Here is a 19,984-nt window from a genome sequence, read left to right as displayed (position 1 = left end):
AAACTACGTTAAATTACATTTAAGTCGATAAACATGACAACCGAAGATCGCAGCGCGAATATCAGACGATAACCGATAACATAAACAGCTGACACCAAAATAGATTCAAAATGTCGGGAAGGTTACATTATAATAAAATTAAACAAATTACGTCATTAGGAGGAACAGAATGAGCTTATTTGCATAAGAGCGTAGTTTAGGACATCAACAAAAGTGTCCTGGCGTCCAGCAGCGTCCACTGGGTCGGCCAACTGTGTGAGACTATTGGCACGTAGATAATTAAGCTCCTTCATATTTTCAGCAATGGCAGCCAGCTTACTTTGCTCTTCAGGCGTAAGGGCATTTGGTACCTCACGCTCGCGAGGCATAAGTTTCGCTAGCTGTTGAACAAACATTTCCAGTTGTGCGATTTTGGCCAGCCATTTGGATTGTTCCTTTTCTAGGGAAGCAGCTTCATTGTATGCCTGTCGTAACTTCTGCTGAAACTTCTTATAATCATTGAAAACTTTCGAAGCGCTCTGCTGCTCATCCACACGGCTGCAGCCGAGTGCTGGAGTGACGCTTGAACTGTTAATGGCTGTTTGATCCTGTATGGCATCAGTCCCTTTAATAATCGCAGAGTTGGTGCGTTGCAGATCCCGCTTTTTCGGTAAACGCTGCAGATTAGTGGGGTATGTTTCAAATACTTTGAAAAGCTCTGCATATTCATCCATTGTTCCAAGTTCTTTGTTAGACATAGCCGGCGCCATTTCAGCTTCCTCGGCTTCGACGCCTTTTAAAAAGTCATTTGTCTTTATAACCGATTTAGTGATACACAGTTCCCTCAAATTGATAGGATTTTCCTTGATGTACTTATTACATTTTGCAGAAAAAACAGTAAAATTAAAATTTTCGTCCATGTTTGTCAATTTTGTGTTTTAGTTTTCGTCTTTACTTTCTAAAATGTAAGCAACATACGCGCGCGTCAAAGCATTAGCTGGCTTGCATTCGATTGTTTTCAATTAATCGATGTAGTATTAACAGTTATCGAACTTTTCAAATTTAATCTCGCTGATAATGCCGCAGTCCTTAAGATTTTCATAGAACCATTTAATATTAATATTTCATTCTATTTATTTTATATTTAAACAGAGAGATTCACTTATAATAAAATAGCAAGTCAATTTACATTTATTTACTATCAGCTTAAATCTCTCATCAGACTTTTTTCATATAATGTTAAAATTTACCCGTATTCGGACTGCACAGTGAGTGAGAATTGTCCTCTGGGTATGGTGTTGGCATGATACCAGATGCGTGTATCCACCATTACAGCATCGCCTGGCTCCACATAGAAGAAAAACGACTGGCATTGATGATCGCATTCCGGCGCGGGGGAGAGGAACCAACTTTTGTTGCCTTGCAGCTGTGCCTGCCACATTAGACGTGGAATGTAGTCCAACTGTGGAACATAGAGAAACGCTTACACAGCTTGTTCAATACTTAAGCTCAGTTGTAATTACATGCATGACGGCGCCCTGTTCATACCCCATCAGTATGAAGTCCGTGTTTGGCATTTCAGCATCCACTGGCAGAAAGTGTGGACGTGGATACAACTTACGCAGCTCCGCCAGCACCGTAGGCTGACAAACGCTCCAACCCACAAACCAGGGCGAGCCCTCGCTCAGATTAACGCGCTTTGGTGACATCTTGAAAACGTCACGCAACGACTTGAGATCTGAATTGAAATGCTGGAACTGACATGCGGTCTCCAATGAGCCAGGCACGCTCTCATACAATTCTTTAATAGATGTATAATTGAGACTTTGTTTTGCTGACCAATGGGCAATGGCCTTTTTCACAATGATTGGTCGCGAGGAGTAGGCATAGCGAGCAAACTCCTCGCGTGTTAGGTTGGGTAAAATTAGAGGTGCCACAACACCCTTGCAGAACTCACAATCGCTGATTGGACGTGTTGCCTCCCATACCAGGTGATTGTTGGGCACGAAACAGCGCACGCCGAGCAAAAACGAAATGGTCTCATAGAAAACGGGTGTCGCTACCAATATAAAAAATATGATGCCCAGAAGCCACAAGAAGTTTAGCCGATTTTGATTGGTATTCATGTCACGCGAGTTTCGATAAGCTTCCTGTAGATCCGCTCTGGAGACTAGGCCAGTACGCAGAGCATTCAAATGCAGTTCGTCAAGCTTGTCCAGAAAATTATCGCCCAAGCGTTCGCGTACTATTCGCATACGATTGCCAAGCGTCCCCATGGGACGGCTTATAAACTGAAGTAGATAATTTAAAAATTTTTTAAAGTTAATCTATCAAATAAATCATAACTTACCAAAAACATGACAACAGCGCGTTGTTTTCATTTGTTTTTCGCCAGCTGTTTGGTATTTATCGAATGGTGGCAATCGCTTTATTTGTGTTGTGTATTTAGTATTAAATAGTCGACACATAGTTTCATCTCTAGATTGAATATTATTCAACAGCTATCGAGTAGTCGTCTATCAAGGCCCCTGTCGCATGGCCAATCAGTTTGCCAATCACTTTCTGCATTGCTCTTTGCTCGGACGTAGTATCGCCCAGCATTAAACCTTAATATTAGGTTCATTGGTTGGTTTTTAAACCGTCTAGTACAAAGTCTATATGACAATAAAACAAGAATGTGTGTTTAATACTCAGTGAATTTAAGTTTTCATTCATCATTCATCGTTGCTACTGTGCAAAAGTCGTGACCCAAAAAAAATCTACTGCTGCTTGTCCTCGCCACAGACACTTTCACTAAACCACCTCCACACACGTCTAATAGGAATAATTGTGCAATAATAACAGAAACTTAAGATGTCTACGCAGGAAAAGGAAAAGGTCATTCGTGTTGGTTCACGAAAGAGTGAGGTAAAGAATATTCATGAATGTGTATGTAAGTGTGTGTGAGTGCGCTGAAATATGTGCATTCGATTTAGTCAACTTTCATTTGAATTTCAATCATGTCGTATACGCTCACCCGTGTACTGTTTGCACCCTCTCCCTCTGTCTCTCTCTCTTTCTCTTCCGCTACAACTCGATTCACACATATTTATGCAAGAGCAAGACTTGTTGCTCGCCCAAAAAAATACCGCTGCTGCTTGTTGTTGCTGACTGTGACTGTGTATTATTTTTTTTTGGTTAGTATTATACAACAGCAGCTCAGATTCGTGCAGCTCTCACGCATTGCTTAAATTTGTTACTGCGCTGCTGCTGCTATTGATGTTGGTATTGCTCTCCTTAAGCTGGCGCAATAATAATATATATCTGCCCGCACTCGCCTGTCGTTTGATTTGTGAGGTTTTGTATCTTTTTATTACTCTGACCATATTTTGTTAGCCATTTGAGTCGTGCTTGTCACGGATTGGCTCGACTTGGCTTGGCTATACTTGTCTTAGCCTGGCGTTCGGCTTTATCAAGGCCACAATTGCTTACATATATTTTAAATTACTTTGCTAATTAAAATTCGAAAAGCCAACTGGCAACAAAAACAAATCTAACAGCAGCTGCGACAATGAATCTTATTGGAAGCGACCGCAATTAATTATACTAAATTGCTCGCTCTCACTCTCTCCCTCTCCCACTCCTACTTCTTTTCTCCAATTACAGTTCATTTACATTTGACATTAGCATGTGCACTGGAAAGCATTTACTTATGCTCCTCTCTTTTTTCTACTATCTTCTCTCTTGCAGCTAGCGCTCATTCAGACTAAACATGTCGTCGGAAGACTGCAGAAACTATATCCGAAGCAGAAGTTCGAGATACGTAAGTGAAAGTTTCCAATAGGAAATGCATTTTCGTATTATTTTTGTTTACACAAGTATTTATTATTCTTGCAAACGTGCGTTACTATTACTATTTTATTATGTTTCACCATGACTCATGAATTCTATGTGGCCTAGCACAATTCTCTTATCTATTTAGCAATACTTACGGTAAATTTAATCAGCAGTTTCCCCAACTCATTGCTGCTACTAAAGCAATGAAAAACTCGAGATTTTTAGAGAGGCGTGTCTGAATTTCTTAATTTTGTATTCACTTTATCTTTAAAATTTTTGTTGCGTCTCTTTCGCGTGCCTTTTGCCAAAATTTTGCTCAATGTCAATGTCTTTCTTTCTGCTTTTGTTTTGCTTTTTTACTAAATAACTTTATAGATTGTTGTTTATAGATTAAAATCACACTTAACTATATTATCGTAACTTGACAAACGTGCTGCTGACATAATATAAGCATCTATTGAAATCTATATATATATTATTATTATCTAGCCTTGATAATAAATGCAAAACTCGCTAAAATTTTCCCTGCACATATTTGTTTTCTATCGAAACAAATATTTACACATTTTTGTTTATCAATAAAATAACTAAATAATCATGTAAAGCTGTATCATATATAACTTCTATAAAAACGCTTCAGAAAGTAAATAATATAGTCATTTGTTTTAAGTATTTTTTTTACTAAATATACATAAACATAAAACTTGATCGCACACATTAAAATTCTTTCCTATATGTAATCAATCTAATTCCTTTGTAAGGACTAAATCTACTCAACAACTCTTCTTATAATTAAATTGTGAAGAAATAAAGTGAAATAATTGAGTCCAGTCAGCATAAAATGTTATTTCGCACACTATTTTATCATTAAATTTAATGTTGTGAGCCTTGAGGAGCACGCAACATCCCGTTTAGATATATAAAATTTCTATCCAAAAATAGAACTTCATAAAGTACAATTAAATAGCGCCCAGTTCGTAGGCAAATTCAGCGCCTGATAAGGCCTAGAACTAGTAGCATTGCGTGCAGATAAAAGAGCATTCGTTATCGTGTTGTATTTTTGTTTGAATGGGGGAACTGAACTGAATTCGTTTGCGTGTTACGCTTGATTGGAGGGGCGCACTTTTATCTCTGATTATATAAGAAATGATATCAGTTGGACTGACAGGGAAACACCAAATGAGATCGAAGCAGTAGAAAAAATAAATAAACTCATTTGCATCTATTGTTGACCTTGCAGATACCATGTCTACATTTGGGGATCGTGTGCTGAACGTTTCGCTGCCGAAGATTGGGGAGAAGAGCCTGTTTACCCGGGATCTGGAGGATGCGCTGCGTAATGGCGGCGTTGACTTTGTCGTTCATTCGCTGAAGGATCTGCCCACGGCGCTGCCAACGGGCATGGCTGTGGGCGCAGTGCTGGAACGCGAGGATGCACGTGACGCATTGGTGCTGCGCGAGCACTTAAAGGGTCACACCATTGCCTCGCTGCCCAAAGGCAGTGTCATTGGTAAGCTAAGCAACTGTTGTAGCTGCAGGCCACCAACTAACTCTCATAATCTATCGTCAACAGGCACATCTTCACTGCGTCGCACGGCACAGATTCGTCGTCAGTATCCGCACTTGATAGTGTGCGACATTCGCGGCAATTTGAATACGCGTTTGGCCAAGCTGGATGCCAAGGACTCGAAGTTCGCGGGCATTATACTGGCGCAGGCGGGTCTCGTGCGCATGGGCTGGATGAGTCGCATCAGCCAGGTGCTGGAGCCCACAGATCTGCTCTACGCCGTCGGCCAGGGCGCTCTGGCCGTCGAGTGTCGTGCCAACGATGCTCATGTGCTAGGCATGCTGCAGAGGCTTATGTGCCTAAATACTACGTGCCGCATTTTGGCCGAACGCAGCTTCCTGAAAACTTTAGGCGGCGGATGCTCTGCTCCAGTTGCCGTTTGGAGCAAACTGAAAGGCGAGCCAAACACCATTAACAATGCTAACAAACAGCAGCTGAAGCAGCAGCAGAATCAGGAGGAAGAAGTGGGCTTATCGCTTACAGGTGCCGTCTGGAGTCTTGATGGTGCTATTGAGATACGCGAGCACCTGGATTGTGCCTTAAATGAGTCGGAAACAGAAATACAGCGACGCAAACGTGCCGCCGGTAATGAGGAACAGCAACAGCAACAGCAGGCCCAGGAAATAGCCAACGGTAATGACAGCAACAGCTGCGATTCCCCGCCATCAAATAAGCGTGCACGGAATGGCAACAATTCGCTTAGCAATGGAAATGATAATGGAAATGGCAATGGGTCTGGCTCGGGATCCGATTCTAGCACGAATAGTCCACGTCAACAAGGCAGTCCACCAGTCATATGCGAGGATGCTCCAGTGGCAGGCTACTCCATGGAGGAGCTGATCGAGCGTCACATCGATCTGGCACGCAAGTGCCCCGTGGTTGGTCACGACAATAACAATACATTGGGCGCTGGCGGAGATGCAGGTGGCGGTGATGCTGACACCAGCAATGCCAATTCGTCTGTTCACTGCCCGCTGCAGATGAACGTTGGCCAGGATTTCATGGGCGAGTGTCCGTTTGTTGACAACGAGACAAAGATTTCGTATGCCAGTGCGGGGAAGTGCCCGGTCACACACATTAATGCGTTATCTACGCTACCGCCCAGCAGTGGCGATGAGCCGGATAATGTATCGATGACGCTGACGCCAACGCCGACGCCGACGCCGACGTTGACAACGGCGACAACGTCTTCCAAGTGCCCATTCTCTGCCATGCACCAAGGCAGTGGCCTCGAAGTCAGTCAAGAAAAAGCGGGTCACGCCAAATGTCCGTTCCTCCAGAAGACAGTGCAAATGTTCGATTATGCCGATGAGGAGCAGCCACAGCCGCAACAGCTTAAACTGCCTGTGCTCATTGAGGATGTGGACAACTTGTTTTGTGGACTCTATCAACATGCATGCCATAGCAGGGACATCTACGTGAAGGCCAATTGGCTGGGCCAAACTCTGGCCGAGCGACTCATCGAGAAGGGCGCACTCGATGTTATGAAGGTGGCCCAAGCTGAGATTCATAGCAAGGTCGGATCCTGAGAAACAGGCAAACGCTGCACCTGTATCATCATCATAATCCATTCTAGAGTACACATTAAGTAGAAAAGTTGAACTAGTAAATTGTTTTCATTATTTGTTTTGTTACGCGCGGGATCTGCGTAAATCATTTCTGTTGGGATTTTGTCTTAAGGCTACACATAAATCATATTGCAACGCATGTAGAAAAAAAAAAAACAAATATATATCTAATTTTAATATATATAAATCTATATCTATATAGAAAGTGCTCTGCTAGACAAACTGCTCTCAAATTGTTGTTGGTTTTCTTTTTTGTAAATTACATTTACGCTTATTGTTTATCTTTACATGAAAGTCGGAACAATATATAAAAACTAAAAATATATATTTTCTAATTAACTGTGTCCATTTTGTTGGGTTATTTAAGGTTTTGTACTCATTACAAAAAGTTTCATCTTCTTAAAAAAATTACAAAATAAAATATTCAGTCATTGGAGCATTCTTTAAGGCCAGCTGAACCACTTTAAAATCTGAAAAAGTAAGGATTTACGTTAAGATCGGACATTTTTCAGACTACTTCTGTAGTAAAACTTGCATTACTGTGTGCTTTTGTGTTTCTTATTCAAGTGGGAGCATAGGAAATTGGCCGCGGCGAAGACCTTTTCACAGTTCTTGATGCCGCACGGCAGACCATCCACAGCATTGCAGAAGGAGAAGTGTTTCACGTACTCCAAGTTGTCGGTGTAGACCACTTTGCAATTGGGACACGTTAGTTTTATGGTATGTTTCTTAAGGATATGCGCATCGAGACGCTTGCGTGAGCCAACGACCTTGCTACACACGCTGCAGCTCAGTTCCGACTCGGAGAGCTCCATCGAGTCGAGTTTTGTGCGCTTGTGCGGCTTGACATTGGGATTGATCTCATCGAGCAATTCGATGGTGTCAATGTCTGCCTGCTTCAATTTGTCCGCCTTTGACTTCTTAAGAGACTTTGAGGCGATTGACACTTCAGCCTCATCATCGGCATCCACCTGTGATGTTTCCTCTTCTCGCAGCTTGCGCTTGCTCGATTTCTTAGCTGATCCATTTATGGAAATGGTCTGTGATAAGTTTAAAGTGTCCTTTTGGGTTTTTATCTTTTTACTGGGCGTGCCGTTCTCTATAGTTTGTGATGAATCCAGCGTATCTATCTCATTTTTGGCCTTACTCTTTTTGCTGATCAGTGACTCCTGCAAATCTATATTATTCTGTGATTTGTCATTTTGTATGGGCGAAATCAACTCTAGCTCATCTATGGCCTTGCTGCTTTGTTTGGTAGGCGTGACTAGGATTTGCTCGCCTTTTGATTTTGATTTATTCTTGCTTGGCGACTCCAAAAGCGACTCAAAAGATTCTTTGAGTACTTGTGTTGGTTTCTTTAGCTTCTTTGGCGTGTCTGCAACAGTTGCACTATCACCAAACTTGACCACCTTTGGTTTGCTCTGGTTCGGCGTTGGAAGATCCTCCATAAGTTCGTCAATGACTCCCTCAATGGCTCCATCGATAGCTTCTGTAATGACTTTCTCGCCATTTGCTGACACTTGCTTCGGATTTTTAATTGGCGATTGCTTGCTTATCTTGATAGGTGACTCATTCGCTTTATTCACCTCCGACGTGATAGTCTTGCGCCTGGCTGTAATTTTTATTGGAAAACTGGTCTGTGTGGTGCTATCTTCCATGTTGATTTCCTTTGCAATCACGTTACTTTCGACTGCAATCGTCTTACGTCTAAGTTTAATCTTAACCGGCGCTGCTTGTTTTTTGGCCGTCTCTGTGCCATCATCAGCCATATGTTTTACCCTATAGTGGCGATCCATTGTTGTCTTGTACATGAAATGAGATTCGCACGCATCACATTTGAATGCCTTGGGACGTTCGATGTTGTGCACAGTCTTTAGGTGATCCTGTAAAGACTTAACGGTATTCAAATCAAGTTGGCACATCTCGCACTGAAACTTGGTAGACTGTTGATCTGGCTGACCCTGCACCCCGGCGGGCTTTAGTATGGGTGAATTTGTGTTCGTGAGGTCAACGGTATCTTCGCTATTAACAATTGGTTTTTGCTTTGGCTTCAGGGCAGTTAACACTGCCAGCTGTGGATCAGCAACTGTTTGTTTCTCATCACTCTGCTCAGTAATACCATGTGTCAACAGATGTCCCTTAAGGGACTTCAACACACCAAAGCATTTCGTACATTTTAAGCAATTGTAAATGCGTGGACGCTTCTGACCATGCAATTCCTTTAAATGTTTCTTCATTGGGTTTGGATAGGTGGACTTGAAGTCACACAGCTTGCACTCGAAGCCCATGGCTATGTTCTTAGCTTCTGCCTTCTCGTTGCCAATTGCAGTACCATCTTCCTCATCTTCATCTTCATCTTCAGAATCTGACACAGTATCAGTGTGTGAGCCGAACAACTGATTGAATTCGTTGTTCTTTTTAGGCGCTTCTTTGGCTGCTGTTACCTTAACGGCATTCTGTAGGCTCATCTCGACATCTTGTTGTTTCTTAGGAGTTGACGGTGGGACTGCTATTGGTGTGCTTGTCTGTGGTTGCTTTGCCTTGGCGGGCAGCTTCTTTGGACTCTGTTGAACGCCAGTGGGCGTGCTGTTTGCTTCTTTTATGATTTTCTTAATGGATTTGTTTGGTGTGGCTACCTCAGTTTGCTTAGCCGGTACTTTGGGACTTTGTACATCAACAGTTGACAAGCGGATTGACTTTGACTTTGTCGGCTCATCGTCGGCCTCCTCATCAGGTATTAGAACAGTCTCAATTTGTACCTGCTTCTTGGAAGCTGGCAACAATTTTGAAACCATTTCAATAGCTCTTGCGATAGCGCCTGTTGTGGCATGCAATGTGGAAGCACACAGACTGCATAACTTAATTGGTGTTGTGACCGGTATCTGAAATATACATATATAAAATTGTATATGCAAATGATCTCACATCTTGGACTGTACTTACGATACGCTGGGTGACATTTTGCAAAATGTCAACGATTTTGCAGCCAGCAAATTGTTTCCTGGTCGTATAAATCTGATTGCTGTCTTTTCCGATCTGACAATAGTCACAAAGGATTAACTCCTTCTTTACATTGCCGCTCATTTTGGCCTATATTTAAAACGCTTGAAGTCAAAGTAGCACGTTGTTTGCACCAATGAAATTTGCGGAAACTTGGTCACACTACTAAGCAGCAGCGTTGTGTTAATGTAATAGTCATGACCAGGGCTGCATATTTGATAAGTATTAGGTCAATCATCGATATAACTAAAACTTATCGATATTTGCTGCTTACCTCGTTTTGAAAATAACGACAGCTCAAATACAACTGGCTACAGTTGTTGGCTAATCGCATTAAGCTGCCCCTGATCTGCGTTTACTTCAAAAAAATTAGCACACCTCGGGGCAGCCGGATTTTGTTACCATTTTAATAAATGCCCAAACGTGCCAGTAAATGCAGAAGCTTATCTCTCTGGGCCAGCTGAGAGTGATTGAGCACTCGTTAAGCCTAATTGTCGCCACATTTGGCACTTGGCACGAGAGTCGTTGGACTTTTCGAGGTAGTTCCTCGGTCAACATTTGCATTTTTTGGCATGGAATTTAGTATCCGATTCCGCTTGACAGTAATTACGTCTGAACGACTCAAGTTCGCACAGCAAAATGTGTTTGATTTTAATGAAGGTCATATGACAATGCTCGGTACCTAACTAATACCCCAGCGCAATCATTTGTTGATTGATTTCTCGCAAAGCGAATTCAATAAGCAAGCACTTTACAGTAGCCATTTGCCCTGTCTTCCAAACATGGCATATTCGCTATATCGAGTGCTTCACTGGGAACTTAAAGACTTTTGACCAAATATTGTATTTGCTTGAACAATTGGCCATTAAAGCTACATAATTTCATGTACTTATTCCGCATAATTGCTTTAAGGAATTTCATTTTTGCATTTAGTTTGCCTTCAGTCATTATTGGCTATGTACTTGAACTCGTTGGCGCAAATTAAGAGTTCAATTAAGAAACGAATTCGATTTCGAATTCGAATTCGAATATTATAAATCAGCTTGTGGCTGACCGACTGCGAGAAAGGTGCACTCCGTCCGCACTTAATTAACAACTGAACAATTCTAATTAATATTTAAAAATGTGGCTGTGGTGTAATTGTATGTTTTCTCGATTCATGCCCTGTTTGGTCGGCTGGGCCTTATACGTAAACTTGATTTACTTAACTCGATCAAAGCCGACTTGACCTCCAGCCCTGGCCAGCTGTTTGCTACTTCTTCTTCTTCAACTACTATTAGTGCTTCTTCGGCTACTACTACAACTGCTTCTTCTTCTGCTCAGTCGAGCGGTTGGCATTGTGTAAAGCAGAATATACTCTCAATAGAAACCGAAACGAAGTTTCTCTAGCTGTGAAATCTGCCAAGCAGCAGCACTAGCAACGGCAAAGGCAACGTCGACGGCGGCAGCCCAAGGCCAAGCAAATTACAACAGCGGCTGGCTATGGCGGTCGTCCGGCTATGATGGTTAAAGCTGTTGTGCCGTAATTGAGTTCATTATCATAATAACCCATTGACCAACTTGTCAACCCGACAATATAGTGGTAAGAAACGCCACAAGCGTTCTACCTTCTGGTGGGTGTTCACTCCAAAGAACTCTTTAAGCCGTAAGCTTGCTTTATTAACATTTAACTAATTTACATATTATAAAGAACGCTAAGTATACACATGAAGTATATGATTAATTTGTATTTAGTATTTATTTTACATATATATAATTTTTTATATATATATTTGTATTTTTTCCTTACGTAAAATATGTTTTATTTTATTTGAATTATTTATTAATATCTAGTATATATTTACAATTCCGTATTATATTTAGTATTTCTTCAGTATATGTTTAGTATATAACCAGTATATATTTATTATATATTCTGTATTTATTTAGTATATATTCAGTAATATATTTTAAATGTTCAATTGCTCCAAATGCTTAAAGAGTTTGCCTTAATTCGCATCAAGGTAATCGATTTTGTCACCTTTGATTAATTGTCAGGCATCCAGAGAGGCATTAACTGCAGTGTTTACGTAATAAATTTAATTAATACACTTAAGCATTTACAGAATTAATGGATTGTCGTTAGGCATAAACAACAGCAACAGCAGCAGCCGCCGCAACAGCAACAGCAACAAAAAATCGTGTGCACACTTGACCCAAACATTTTGTGGTCCATGTTAAAGGCTATCCAAGTCGGATTCTAAACGAAGCTAAACATTTGTAATTTGAGTTCCAACCATATTTTAAGTACTATATTTTTTGGTTTTATTATTGTTTTGGCTTTGTTTTATTTTTTTGCGACTTCCCACAGTCGCGGAAGTTAAGCCAAAAATAAAGTTCAGCTAATTCATAGCCATTATGCCTTTACATTTAAAAATAGAGGTCTTAAATCGGTGTGGAGAATTACTTTAAAAATAGCATCACTAAACCGCAGAGGTCTCTATATTTGATTTCTAAAAATAAGCTAATGAACAATATGACGACGAAAAAGAAAAAGAAGAAGAAGGATGAGATGTAGAATAAGACGAACAAATAAAGATAATGAAATTGAATGTTTATTTTGCTAATAAATGTGTGCATTAAATTTAATTGAACAACTTTAAGCTTGTAATCAAGCATTCGCTAAACAAAATCAATTTAATTACTCCACTAACTGCCAGTCCCTGGGGCATGTACGCAAAAAAACCCCATTGATCTGTTTTTATGTCTACGCGGAAGTCGCTGACCAAAATATATTTGCATCACATTGACTTTGTAATGCTATTTAATTATCCCAGTATTATCTATATTTAAGACGAAATCCAGCAAAAGGCCTCTGCGTACTTATGCTCGACAATCGCACTTCAATAACACAAGCCAATGCGCGCAGAGCAGATACAATAGCAAATACACCTGATGTGCGGTGTCGATGCCACTGACAATATCATTAACAGTAAAGAATACAACACCGATGACAACAGCAACAGCAACAGCAACAACAACGACAGCAACAATTATGACAATAATATTAAGAAACTTGCTGGCATCATTTTGCAGCGATTTATTATCTAGCAAGCAGGGCTGCTTCAGTCGGGAGTGTTTGACTGACAAATACCCTGAGTCCATACAAATCAAAGACATTGCCATCAGTGTTCCTATAATCAGTATAACCATAATTTAGAAATAATAATAATAATAATAATAATTATCAGAATAGCCTTTGTCATTATTAATCATTCTTCATTATCAACAGCAGCCGCATGATTATGATAATTATTATCAATATCCTCTGCATAATGATCAACACAAAGACAGAGTCATTGGGACCAGACTATATGGTTGCCTTCTTCTGATTGTTATGAGCACTTACTTAACGCCCAATTACATTGACCCTTTTTTTCAGTGTATACAAAATAAAACTTGCCAGCGTCATTTTGCAGCGATTTATTATTAATAAAAACGCAGCCAGAAATAGAAAAGATTAGCAAAAATCCATTAAAGAATAAATATATAACTTGTGTATAAAATACATGGAAAAAGCGTTTGTAGATCGGTCGAGCATAGCTGACTAGGAGATGACCTGTAGCTGCAGCTCCTTTAAAGCCAACTATGCCAAGAGATTAACATATCTATTGTATCGAAAAATGTAAGCGCAATGAATAACTCATTGATGAACAAAACAATGCGGAAACCAAGATTATTTATGCACGTCGACTAAAAAGGAGCATTAGAGATCTTAGCTCGAATGCTGCGATAAAAAGAGTTAACAGATTTTACACAATAAAATATATGAGCTATGCAAGACACTTATAGCATGGCACATAAACTGTGCTGGATTATGAACAGCTTGTCAGCTTGTCAAGTTCCATTGTTTCGGAATCGCTTAGAGCAAAGTTTTATCTTCTAGAATATGAAGCTGTGCTGTAATTGGAACAGCTCCCGCACTTCCGGGTCAACTGCCTTTTTGGGCTTGCGAGTGCCAAGAGCAGCGGGTCGCGTGTTTAAGATTCGATGCTGTGAAGCCGAGATACCGAAATGCGATAAGTGTTCATTAGCTAATTGCTTTGTTTTGCCAAGCGATGCGCACTGTGTGACAAATAATTTGTTTAGCTCGTTCCGCACGCTCGCCAAAAAAAATTGTGATTAATGATTTTTTCAATATTTTCGGCAGCAGGCCAAGCCAAGCCGCGCTCAACCTGGCAAAGACCAAATGCGCATTGTCGAATTAGCCTTAATTGTTTGACGGCAAACGCTGTCATCGTTTCGCTCATGCAAAAACTGAAAAGAACTGAACTGAACTGAACTTCAAAACCGAAAATCGAAAGGGCAAATGGGGCGTTACTGCTGCGGGCGCTCGTACTCTCCTAGCTTTGGCGGCATCATATACTTTGGCGTTAAGGAAAGCACGCTAATCTCTGGTTCCGCATTGCTGTCCATCAATGAATAATGAATAATGAATACATTTGCTAATCCGGCTGAAAGCGGAACGGCGTGTGACTTACTGCACACACATCCCCACAGGCTGGGGCAGCACTACGGACCACACAGGGACACAGGCAAACCACGATTAGCTATGCTTTATACTATTTGCTATGCTGAGCATCTATCAAGACTCATTTTGGATTCGTATAGAATTGCTTATGTTTTTTTATTGTATTTCTTCAGCAGTGCCTTGCTTTGCGATTTTCATAAATTTCTTTTCTTTTCAAATTTTTTAAAGGTATTTTCAAGGATGTCAATGATGGCATTTTGGTACATTAAACAGCGATTAGTTCTAGTTCTCTTATCTTTAGCTACTCTTCTCTGCGATTCTCATCACGGATTTGCCGTTTATTCATTTAAGGCGTTTTGCTTTAGAGCTTTCAGTAAGCTGAGGCTATGCATATGTGCCAGGATATATATTACTCTGTTTTACAATATCAATCAATGGGAAAGAATTTATATATACTTGAGACCTGCTCTTCAAGCATTGCCCTTCTTAGCGATTCTCATGAGTGCTTTAAACACTTAACTCTTCCTTTATGATCAGTAAAGCTTCTCAAGCTGACTCTAATTGCCTGTAATCAGTTAGCCAAGCGACTGGCAGCCTTGGTTCGCATAGATAAAAATATGAACTAGCCATAGATCATATGTTTTTACATCACATAACTAGACAGCAGAACTATATCTGCTTTAATGCTCTCCAAATTTGTTACGCAAGGTGCCTCCAAATGGAAAAGTATTAACTATATGACTATGACAATGTCGATGTTGGGTTTCTATTAACGTTTCGTTGTCGAAGTGTTTCAGAATTTCAAATGAGTTGCGGAACCTTCGTTGTCGGGCCTGGGTCTTATTTCTAGAACTTGTAGCAATTTGTTATTAACTGAACAATAATTGTCAGCATAATGATAAACAGCAGCAGCAGCAGCAGCAGCAACAAAAGCAACAACAGCAACATCTACGACTACAACAATATCAGACACAATTACCCATATTTTCGCTTAATGTTTGAGCTGCTTTTGTTGTTGAGGCTACGTGCGCGAGGAAGTTCAATGCCAGCCAAGTTGAGCTAAGCTACAGGAAGCGGCGAGGCAGAGTTTGAGCCAAGCTACAAAATGCTGACCCTGGCCGCCTTATCAGTGCGCCTGGCCTGCTTATCACACATGCCAGTAAGTATATCAATGTCTCGGACTGAGTCGAGTCGAGTCGAGAATCGCATCTGTTTCTGCTACTGTTTGCATGTCGTTCATGTGTCGAATGCTTCTGTTAAAAATCGCATTAAAAAGCCACATTAATTATAGAAGCAAACTTTGAGACTCTGTTGCGACTCAGTTTTCGACTTTGGCTCTGCGCTGTCGCCTGTTGGCTCTCGGCTCTCGGCTGTCGGCTTCGATTTCATTTGCGATAGCTGCACACACACTTAGACCATTAGCATTGAAATTTATGAATGATCATTTGCAAATTCCCAGTTTCAGATCGCTGAGCCGCGTAAATATCGTGCACGGAATTACAAATTCAGTCGCACACCCACACACAACACGCATTTATATAACTAGCATTTTGCATTGTAAATGCTTTTTTCCCACTTTGTTTTTGGTCTAATGAATCGATTTTATTATCAACTCTTTATGGAGAATTGGCTTCTGTGAGCTGGCAAATTGGAAGCGACAGCTCAGCATGGCTCAAAATATTTGTAATTTGGTTTATCTGAAATTGATATTTGAATTATGAAATCATCAATCATGGGGGGGGGGGGGGGGGCATATAATATTTTACACGATATTATATAATGAGTTACAACTATTTGCATATTTCTTACATATTTTTTCTTCTTTTCTACATTTGATTTCTATGGATTTGCTTGCTTCCGTTCGTTATGCTCTTCAAAGGTCAGCTATGGACCTGTTTTTGGTCTTTTAAATTGTACCTTAGTTGACTAAGTTGTGGCCGCTCTATGTATAGAGCATCTGCTAGTCGTTCACAAATTATGAACTCTTCGAAAAAAAAAAACATCACTTATAATAATGAAAAAAGCGAATAGCTTCCGGTAATGCATCATTTATCGCACTTTAGCTAAACCAGACACGCACAACAAAAGACTTAGGCAACGAACTTGTCGCTCAGTTCTAGTCAAAACAATAAACGAACATTGCTGACCTTTTTTATTTATTTTTGAAGTCCAGCTCCAGCTCGCATTGCATAAACAAACAGCAGCTAACTCAGCTTCACCCTGCCCCTGCTCTCTCCCCACTCTGACCCTGGTCACAAATTGGACGCATTGATAGCTTTGGCACGTCTGGGTAAATCGAAGCAAATTCAAATGGGCTGAGTGAGAACGTCGAGCCGCCTCGAACTGCCACGTCATCGTTCGGAGTTGCGCGTCATCGTCAACGGAATGCAAGGTGAAAAGAATTCGTTTCGTTTGTTGGCTCTGGTCTTGTCCCTAGTCTAGGCTGTGGTTCGATCACGGCTCTCGGCCAAGTGCACGTACATAGCTAAATTTAAATTAAATGAAAAATTGATGAGCCGCCGCCAAGGGGCGTGCACTTGAAGGCGGCTAGCAGGCAGCAGGCAGCAGCAGTTACCTGCCTGGCTTGGCAGCGCTGCTGTCGAATTTTGACGCTTGTCGCGTTTATTTGGCCATTAAACGCCTCGAGTGTCGTCCCACTGAATGACAGTTGACGATTGTCGTTGCCCGGCTGCGGCGGCTCATCAGTTTCACGCGCAATGTTGTAAACCGTAAAACAAAAGCTCGAGCAGTAAAACGCAAAACAAAACCAACCAAATTTAACTAAGTAAAAACCCTTTTTATATAAGGCGCGGCTGGCAAACTCAAGTGCATAAAGCGAGCTTGCAAAACTCCAAATAAAAAGCAAAGAAAACATTTCAAATTTCAGTGTGCAACGAAACAAGCTGCAAAGGCAAGTAAATCTCTATGGAAACAGCTTCAATTTGAACACCCGCAAGAATTTAATAACAATAATAAAAACAATAAAATCTGGCCATAAACAACAAAACTATAAAACAGTCAGGCGTTAATTAGCAGCAATTTAGAAACAAAAGAAAAAACTGTTCATAACTTAATTATAGATGCCTTTTAAACAAGAAAAATAATATTAAGCATACGCAGCGTGGTGCGAAATTCAAATAGAAAAACTGGAAATCGGATGCGTTCATTGACCAACAACAAAGCAACAAGCAAAAGCTGAACGAATTTTATACACACTATAATGAACTCAGTTGATATATTAAGTGCTATAAATAAGTAAAATAAATCTATTTTGTAGCTAGTCAAGTTTTTTTAAGCCATAGTCCAGCTGAGCGACTTTTGGCTTGATGAATTTACTTTGGTTGAGTTGTTTTTGTTTTATGTTTGTTTATTTGCTGGCGCCAGCTGCGTTTTTATATGCGATATTTCCTAAGAATGCGCACAAGAATTCCACGAAATAACAAAAAAAAGATAACAAAAAACCCAAAACAAAACAAAAAACAACTCAGCCAAAAAAAAATACAAAAACTTCTGAAAATATTTGCATTTTACTGAATCATCGCAATCAATATGAGCAGCTGACTTGGCAGTGGAGTAGTTAGAGGGGTGCGGAGAGGGCAGCTCCAGTTGTTGTCTGCACTTGCAATTGGAAATTTCAGTCAAACAACTCGAGTGCAGCTCAAGGTTGAGACAAGGAAAAGCTAAAATCTAAATGCAATTGATTGATATATAATTTGTGTATGCTTAGGGGCAAGGGGGAGGCTGACGAGTAGGCGTATATGAGTGTGTGTGTGCGTGTGTGTAGTTGTTAAATGCTGCCAGCTGCTCACATTTGCACAGCTCAATAAATATAAATCTCATTTGAAATGCGCACAGCTGTGCCCTAGACAAGCTAAGTACTCGCCAGCCCCCTCCTTAACCACCCACCCCCTCCCCCTGCTCCCAGCACTCGCAACTACAATTTAACACCAATTAGCACAAAAAGGGTAACTGATGAATATCATTCAAATGGCAGCCGGCTGCAGCATGCATTCCCACTCCTGCCCCGCTTAATGAATTTCTAGCCGTCATTTTGGAGCGTTCATATAAGATATATATTCTCAACAGTCAAATATATGGACACATGTGTATATATGTGCTTCTAATGTTCGTATCATATACTATTTGTGTTCATTCGCCAGCTCAGGCAATCGTGTTTCGCTGCAATCGTGTCTAATTTGTCGCTTTGCTGTTGTTGTTGTTGTTGTTGTTGTTGCTGTTAGGGGCACATCTGTTGCTGATGCACTACATCGATAGAAACTGCCAACTGTCAGCTGAGCTGAGCTGAGCAGCATTGCGCATTTGCATTCATAACTCAACAGATGCAAGACAACAGAAAAAAAATTATAAAAAAAAATATAAAAAAAATTACAACAAAATTGTTGCGTTGTCCAAATGACACATATTTTAATTTCGAATTAGTTACGACTCACACGACAAATACACTGAACAGCAAAAGTCTTGAAAATATAGTTAGAAAGGGATAATTAAGAGGCGCTAGAGCGAGAGCAAAGGGGAGAGAATGTGGGAGAGAGAAGAATAGATACATAAAGTTAGATACATAGAGTGAGTGAGAGAGAGAGAGAGAGTGAGAGTGAGAGAGAGAGTGAGATAATGAGAAAGTCAGAGCAAGCATGAGAAAGAAATAGACGTAGGTAGAGAGTTAGAGAAATATAGTTTAAGAGTGAAAGTAAGGGATAGAGAAAGAAAGAAAGAGAGAGTAAAAAAAAGAGAGTCTATAGCTAAAAGCTACTGAGCTCATTGAGCTGCCAATTGCCCCACGCAATTGCATTGCTTGCAGGACAGTGTAAATGAGCTCAGTTAGCAACAGCAGTAAGAGCAGTAACAGCAGCAGCTGTAACAACAGCTGCACTCCTAGTCTACACCTGTTTAAGCAGTTGTCTCCCTAACCAATTAACAACAGTCGCGTTCTCGATTCTCTTCAGTCTGATTGAATAATTAACACACGTTGCCAACTAATTTTAAGGTGGTAGCGCGACGGAGGGGGGGGGGGCCATCGGCCATGGCCCGCACGTAATTGCCATGATTTGCAGTATTTGCCTCGCAATCAACCTGGCGAATGGCCCTTTTCCTTAAAGCTGCATAAAGATTGGCAATCTGTGTCTAATTGCTCCGAGCTCGAGGCGATTCGTTGGCAACAGCAGCACCTGTAATCCATGTGATTGACTGGCCTGCCGACGACCAGATGTGCACAGAAATGGAAATGCGAATGAAAACGAATGTAGAACTAGTTGCGCAGCTTGGCTTAGTAATTAAGCCAAATCGAAATCGACTGATGTTTATTTATAAGGCACGCGAAATATGATTTGGCTGGGGGCATGTCAAGTGAGAGCTCTGATTGATGAAATGCAAATAGCAATATGGAATCGGCGTGGGAAATCAATTGAGATTTCAAATCAAGAATTCATTATGGCCTGGCAATTGGAATACTTGATGCAGATGTTAATGTTAATTGATGGCACTGGCACAGCCACAGAGACGCTTCGACGCTTCGTTGCACAATTG

The 19,984-nt window shown here is 40.8% G+C and overlaps 4 protein-coding genes across 5 annotated transcripts; 1 reads left to right on the top strand and 3 right to left on the bottom strand.

Moving 5' to 3' along the window:
- Positions 1-45: 45 nt before the first annotated feature.
- LOC111605636 (augmin complex subunit msd5) lies at positions 46-965 on the bottom strand. The gene has a single exon (XM_023324293.2). It carries the CDS (start codon positions 897-899, stop codon positions 156-158), a length of 744 nt encoding a protein of 247 aa, XP_023180061.1. The 5' UTR covers positions 900-965; the 3' UTR covers positions 46-155.
- Positions 966-1,186: 221 nt separating this feature from the next.
- LOC111605628 lies at positions 1,187-2,422 on the bottom strand. Its single transcript, XM_023324280.2, has 3 exons — positions 2,330-2,422; positions 1,503-2,270; positions 1,187-1,441 (listed from the first exon to the last, which is right to left on the bottom strand). The coding sequence occupies exons 1-3, from the start codon at positions 2,336-2,338 to the stop codon at positions 1,226-1,228; spliced, it is 993 nt and encodes a 330-aa protein (XP_023180048.1). The 5' UTR covers positions 2,339-2,422; the 3' UTR covers positions 1,187-1,225.
- An 85-nt stretch (positions 2,423-2,507) lies between these two features.
- On the top strand, positions 2,508-7,338 carry LOC111605627. The gene is made up of 4 exons (XM_023324279.2): positions 2,508-2,886; positions 3,709-3,781; positions 5,036-5,305; positions 5,369-7,338. Exons 1-4 carry the CDS (start codon positions 2,833-2,835, stop codon positions 6,889-6,891), a joined length of 1,920 nt encoding a protein of 639 aa, XP_023180047.2. The 5' UTR covers positions 2,508-2,832; the 3' UTR covers positions 6,892-7,338.
- Positions 7,319-10,127, bottom strand: LOC111605625 (zinc finger protein CG2199). Of its 2 annotated transcripts, none has more exons than XM_023324277.2 (3): positions 9,874-10,127; positions 7,471-9,812; positions 7,319-7,400 (listed from the first exon to the last, which is right to left on the bottom strand). In XM_023324277.2, exons 1-3 carry the CDS (start codon positions 10,012-10,014, stop codon positions 7,394-7,396), a joined length of 2,490 nt encoding a protein of 829 aa, XP_023180045.1. In that variant the 5' UTR covers positions 10,015-10,127; the 3' UTR covers positions 7,319-7,393. The 2 variants fall into 2 exon arrangements, with proteins under 2 accessions (XP_023180045.1, XP_023180046.1); XM_023324278.2 differs by having other exon boundaries at positions 7,334-7,400; positions 7,466-9,812.
- Positions 10,128-19,984: the final 9,857 nt, after the last annotated feature.

This window comes from Drosophila hydei, unplaced genomic scaffold (assembly GCF_003285905.1).
Source record: "Drosophila hydei strain 15085-1641.00,03,60 unplaced genomic scaffold, DhydRS2 tig00000001-arrow-pilon, whole genome shotgun sequence".
Taxonomy (NCBI): domain Eukaryota; kingdom Metazoa; phylum Arthropoda; class Insecta; order Diptera; family Drosophilidae; genus Drosophila; species Drosophila hydei.
The sequence above is the reverse complement of the archived record's forward strand: the minus strand, read 5'-3'. Positions and strand labels throughout refer to the sequence as shown.

Coding starts and splice junctions, on each gene's coding strand:
- LOC111605628 (XM_023324280.2), bottom strand. Junction 1,442..1,502: donor AACAGGGCGCCGTCATGCAT/GTAATTACAACT, acceptor TATGTTCCACAG/TTGGACTACATTCCACGTCT.
- LOC111605627 (XM_023324279.2), top strand. CDS start 2,833: ATGTCTACGCAGGAAAAGGAAAAGGTCATTCGTGTTGGTTCACGAAAG. Junction 3,782..5,035: donor GAAGCAGAAGTTCGAGATAC/GTAAGTGAAAGT, acceptor TTGACCTTGCAG/ATACCATGTCTACATTTGGG. Junction 5,306..5,368: donor GCCCAAAGGCAGTGTCATTG/GTAAGCTAAGCA, acceptor TATCGTCAACAG/GCACATCTTCACTGCGTCGC.
- LOC111605636 (XM_023324293.2), bottom strand. CDS start 899: ATGGACGAAAATTTTAATTTTACTGTTTTTTCTGCAAAATGTAATAAG.
- LOC111605625 (XM_023324277.2), bottom strand. CDS start 10,014: ATGAGCGGCAATGTAAAGAAGGAGTTAATCCTTTGTGACTATTGTCAG. Junction 9,813..9,873: donor AAAATGTCACCCAGCGTATC/GTAAGTACAGTC, acceptor TGTATATTTCAG/ATACCGGTCACAACACCAAT.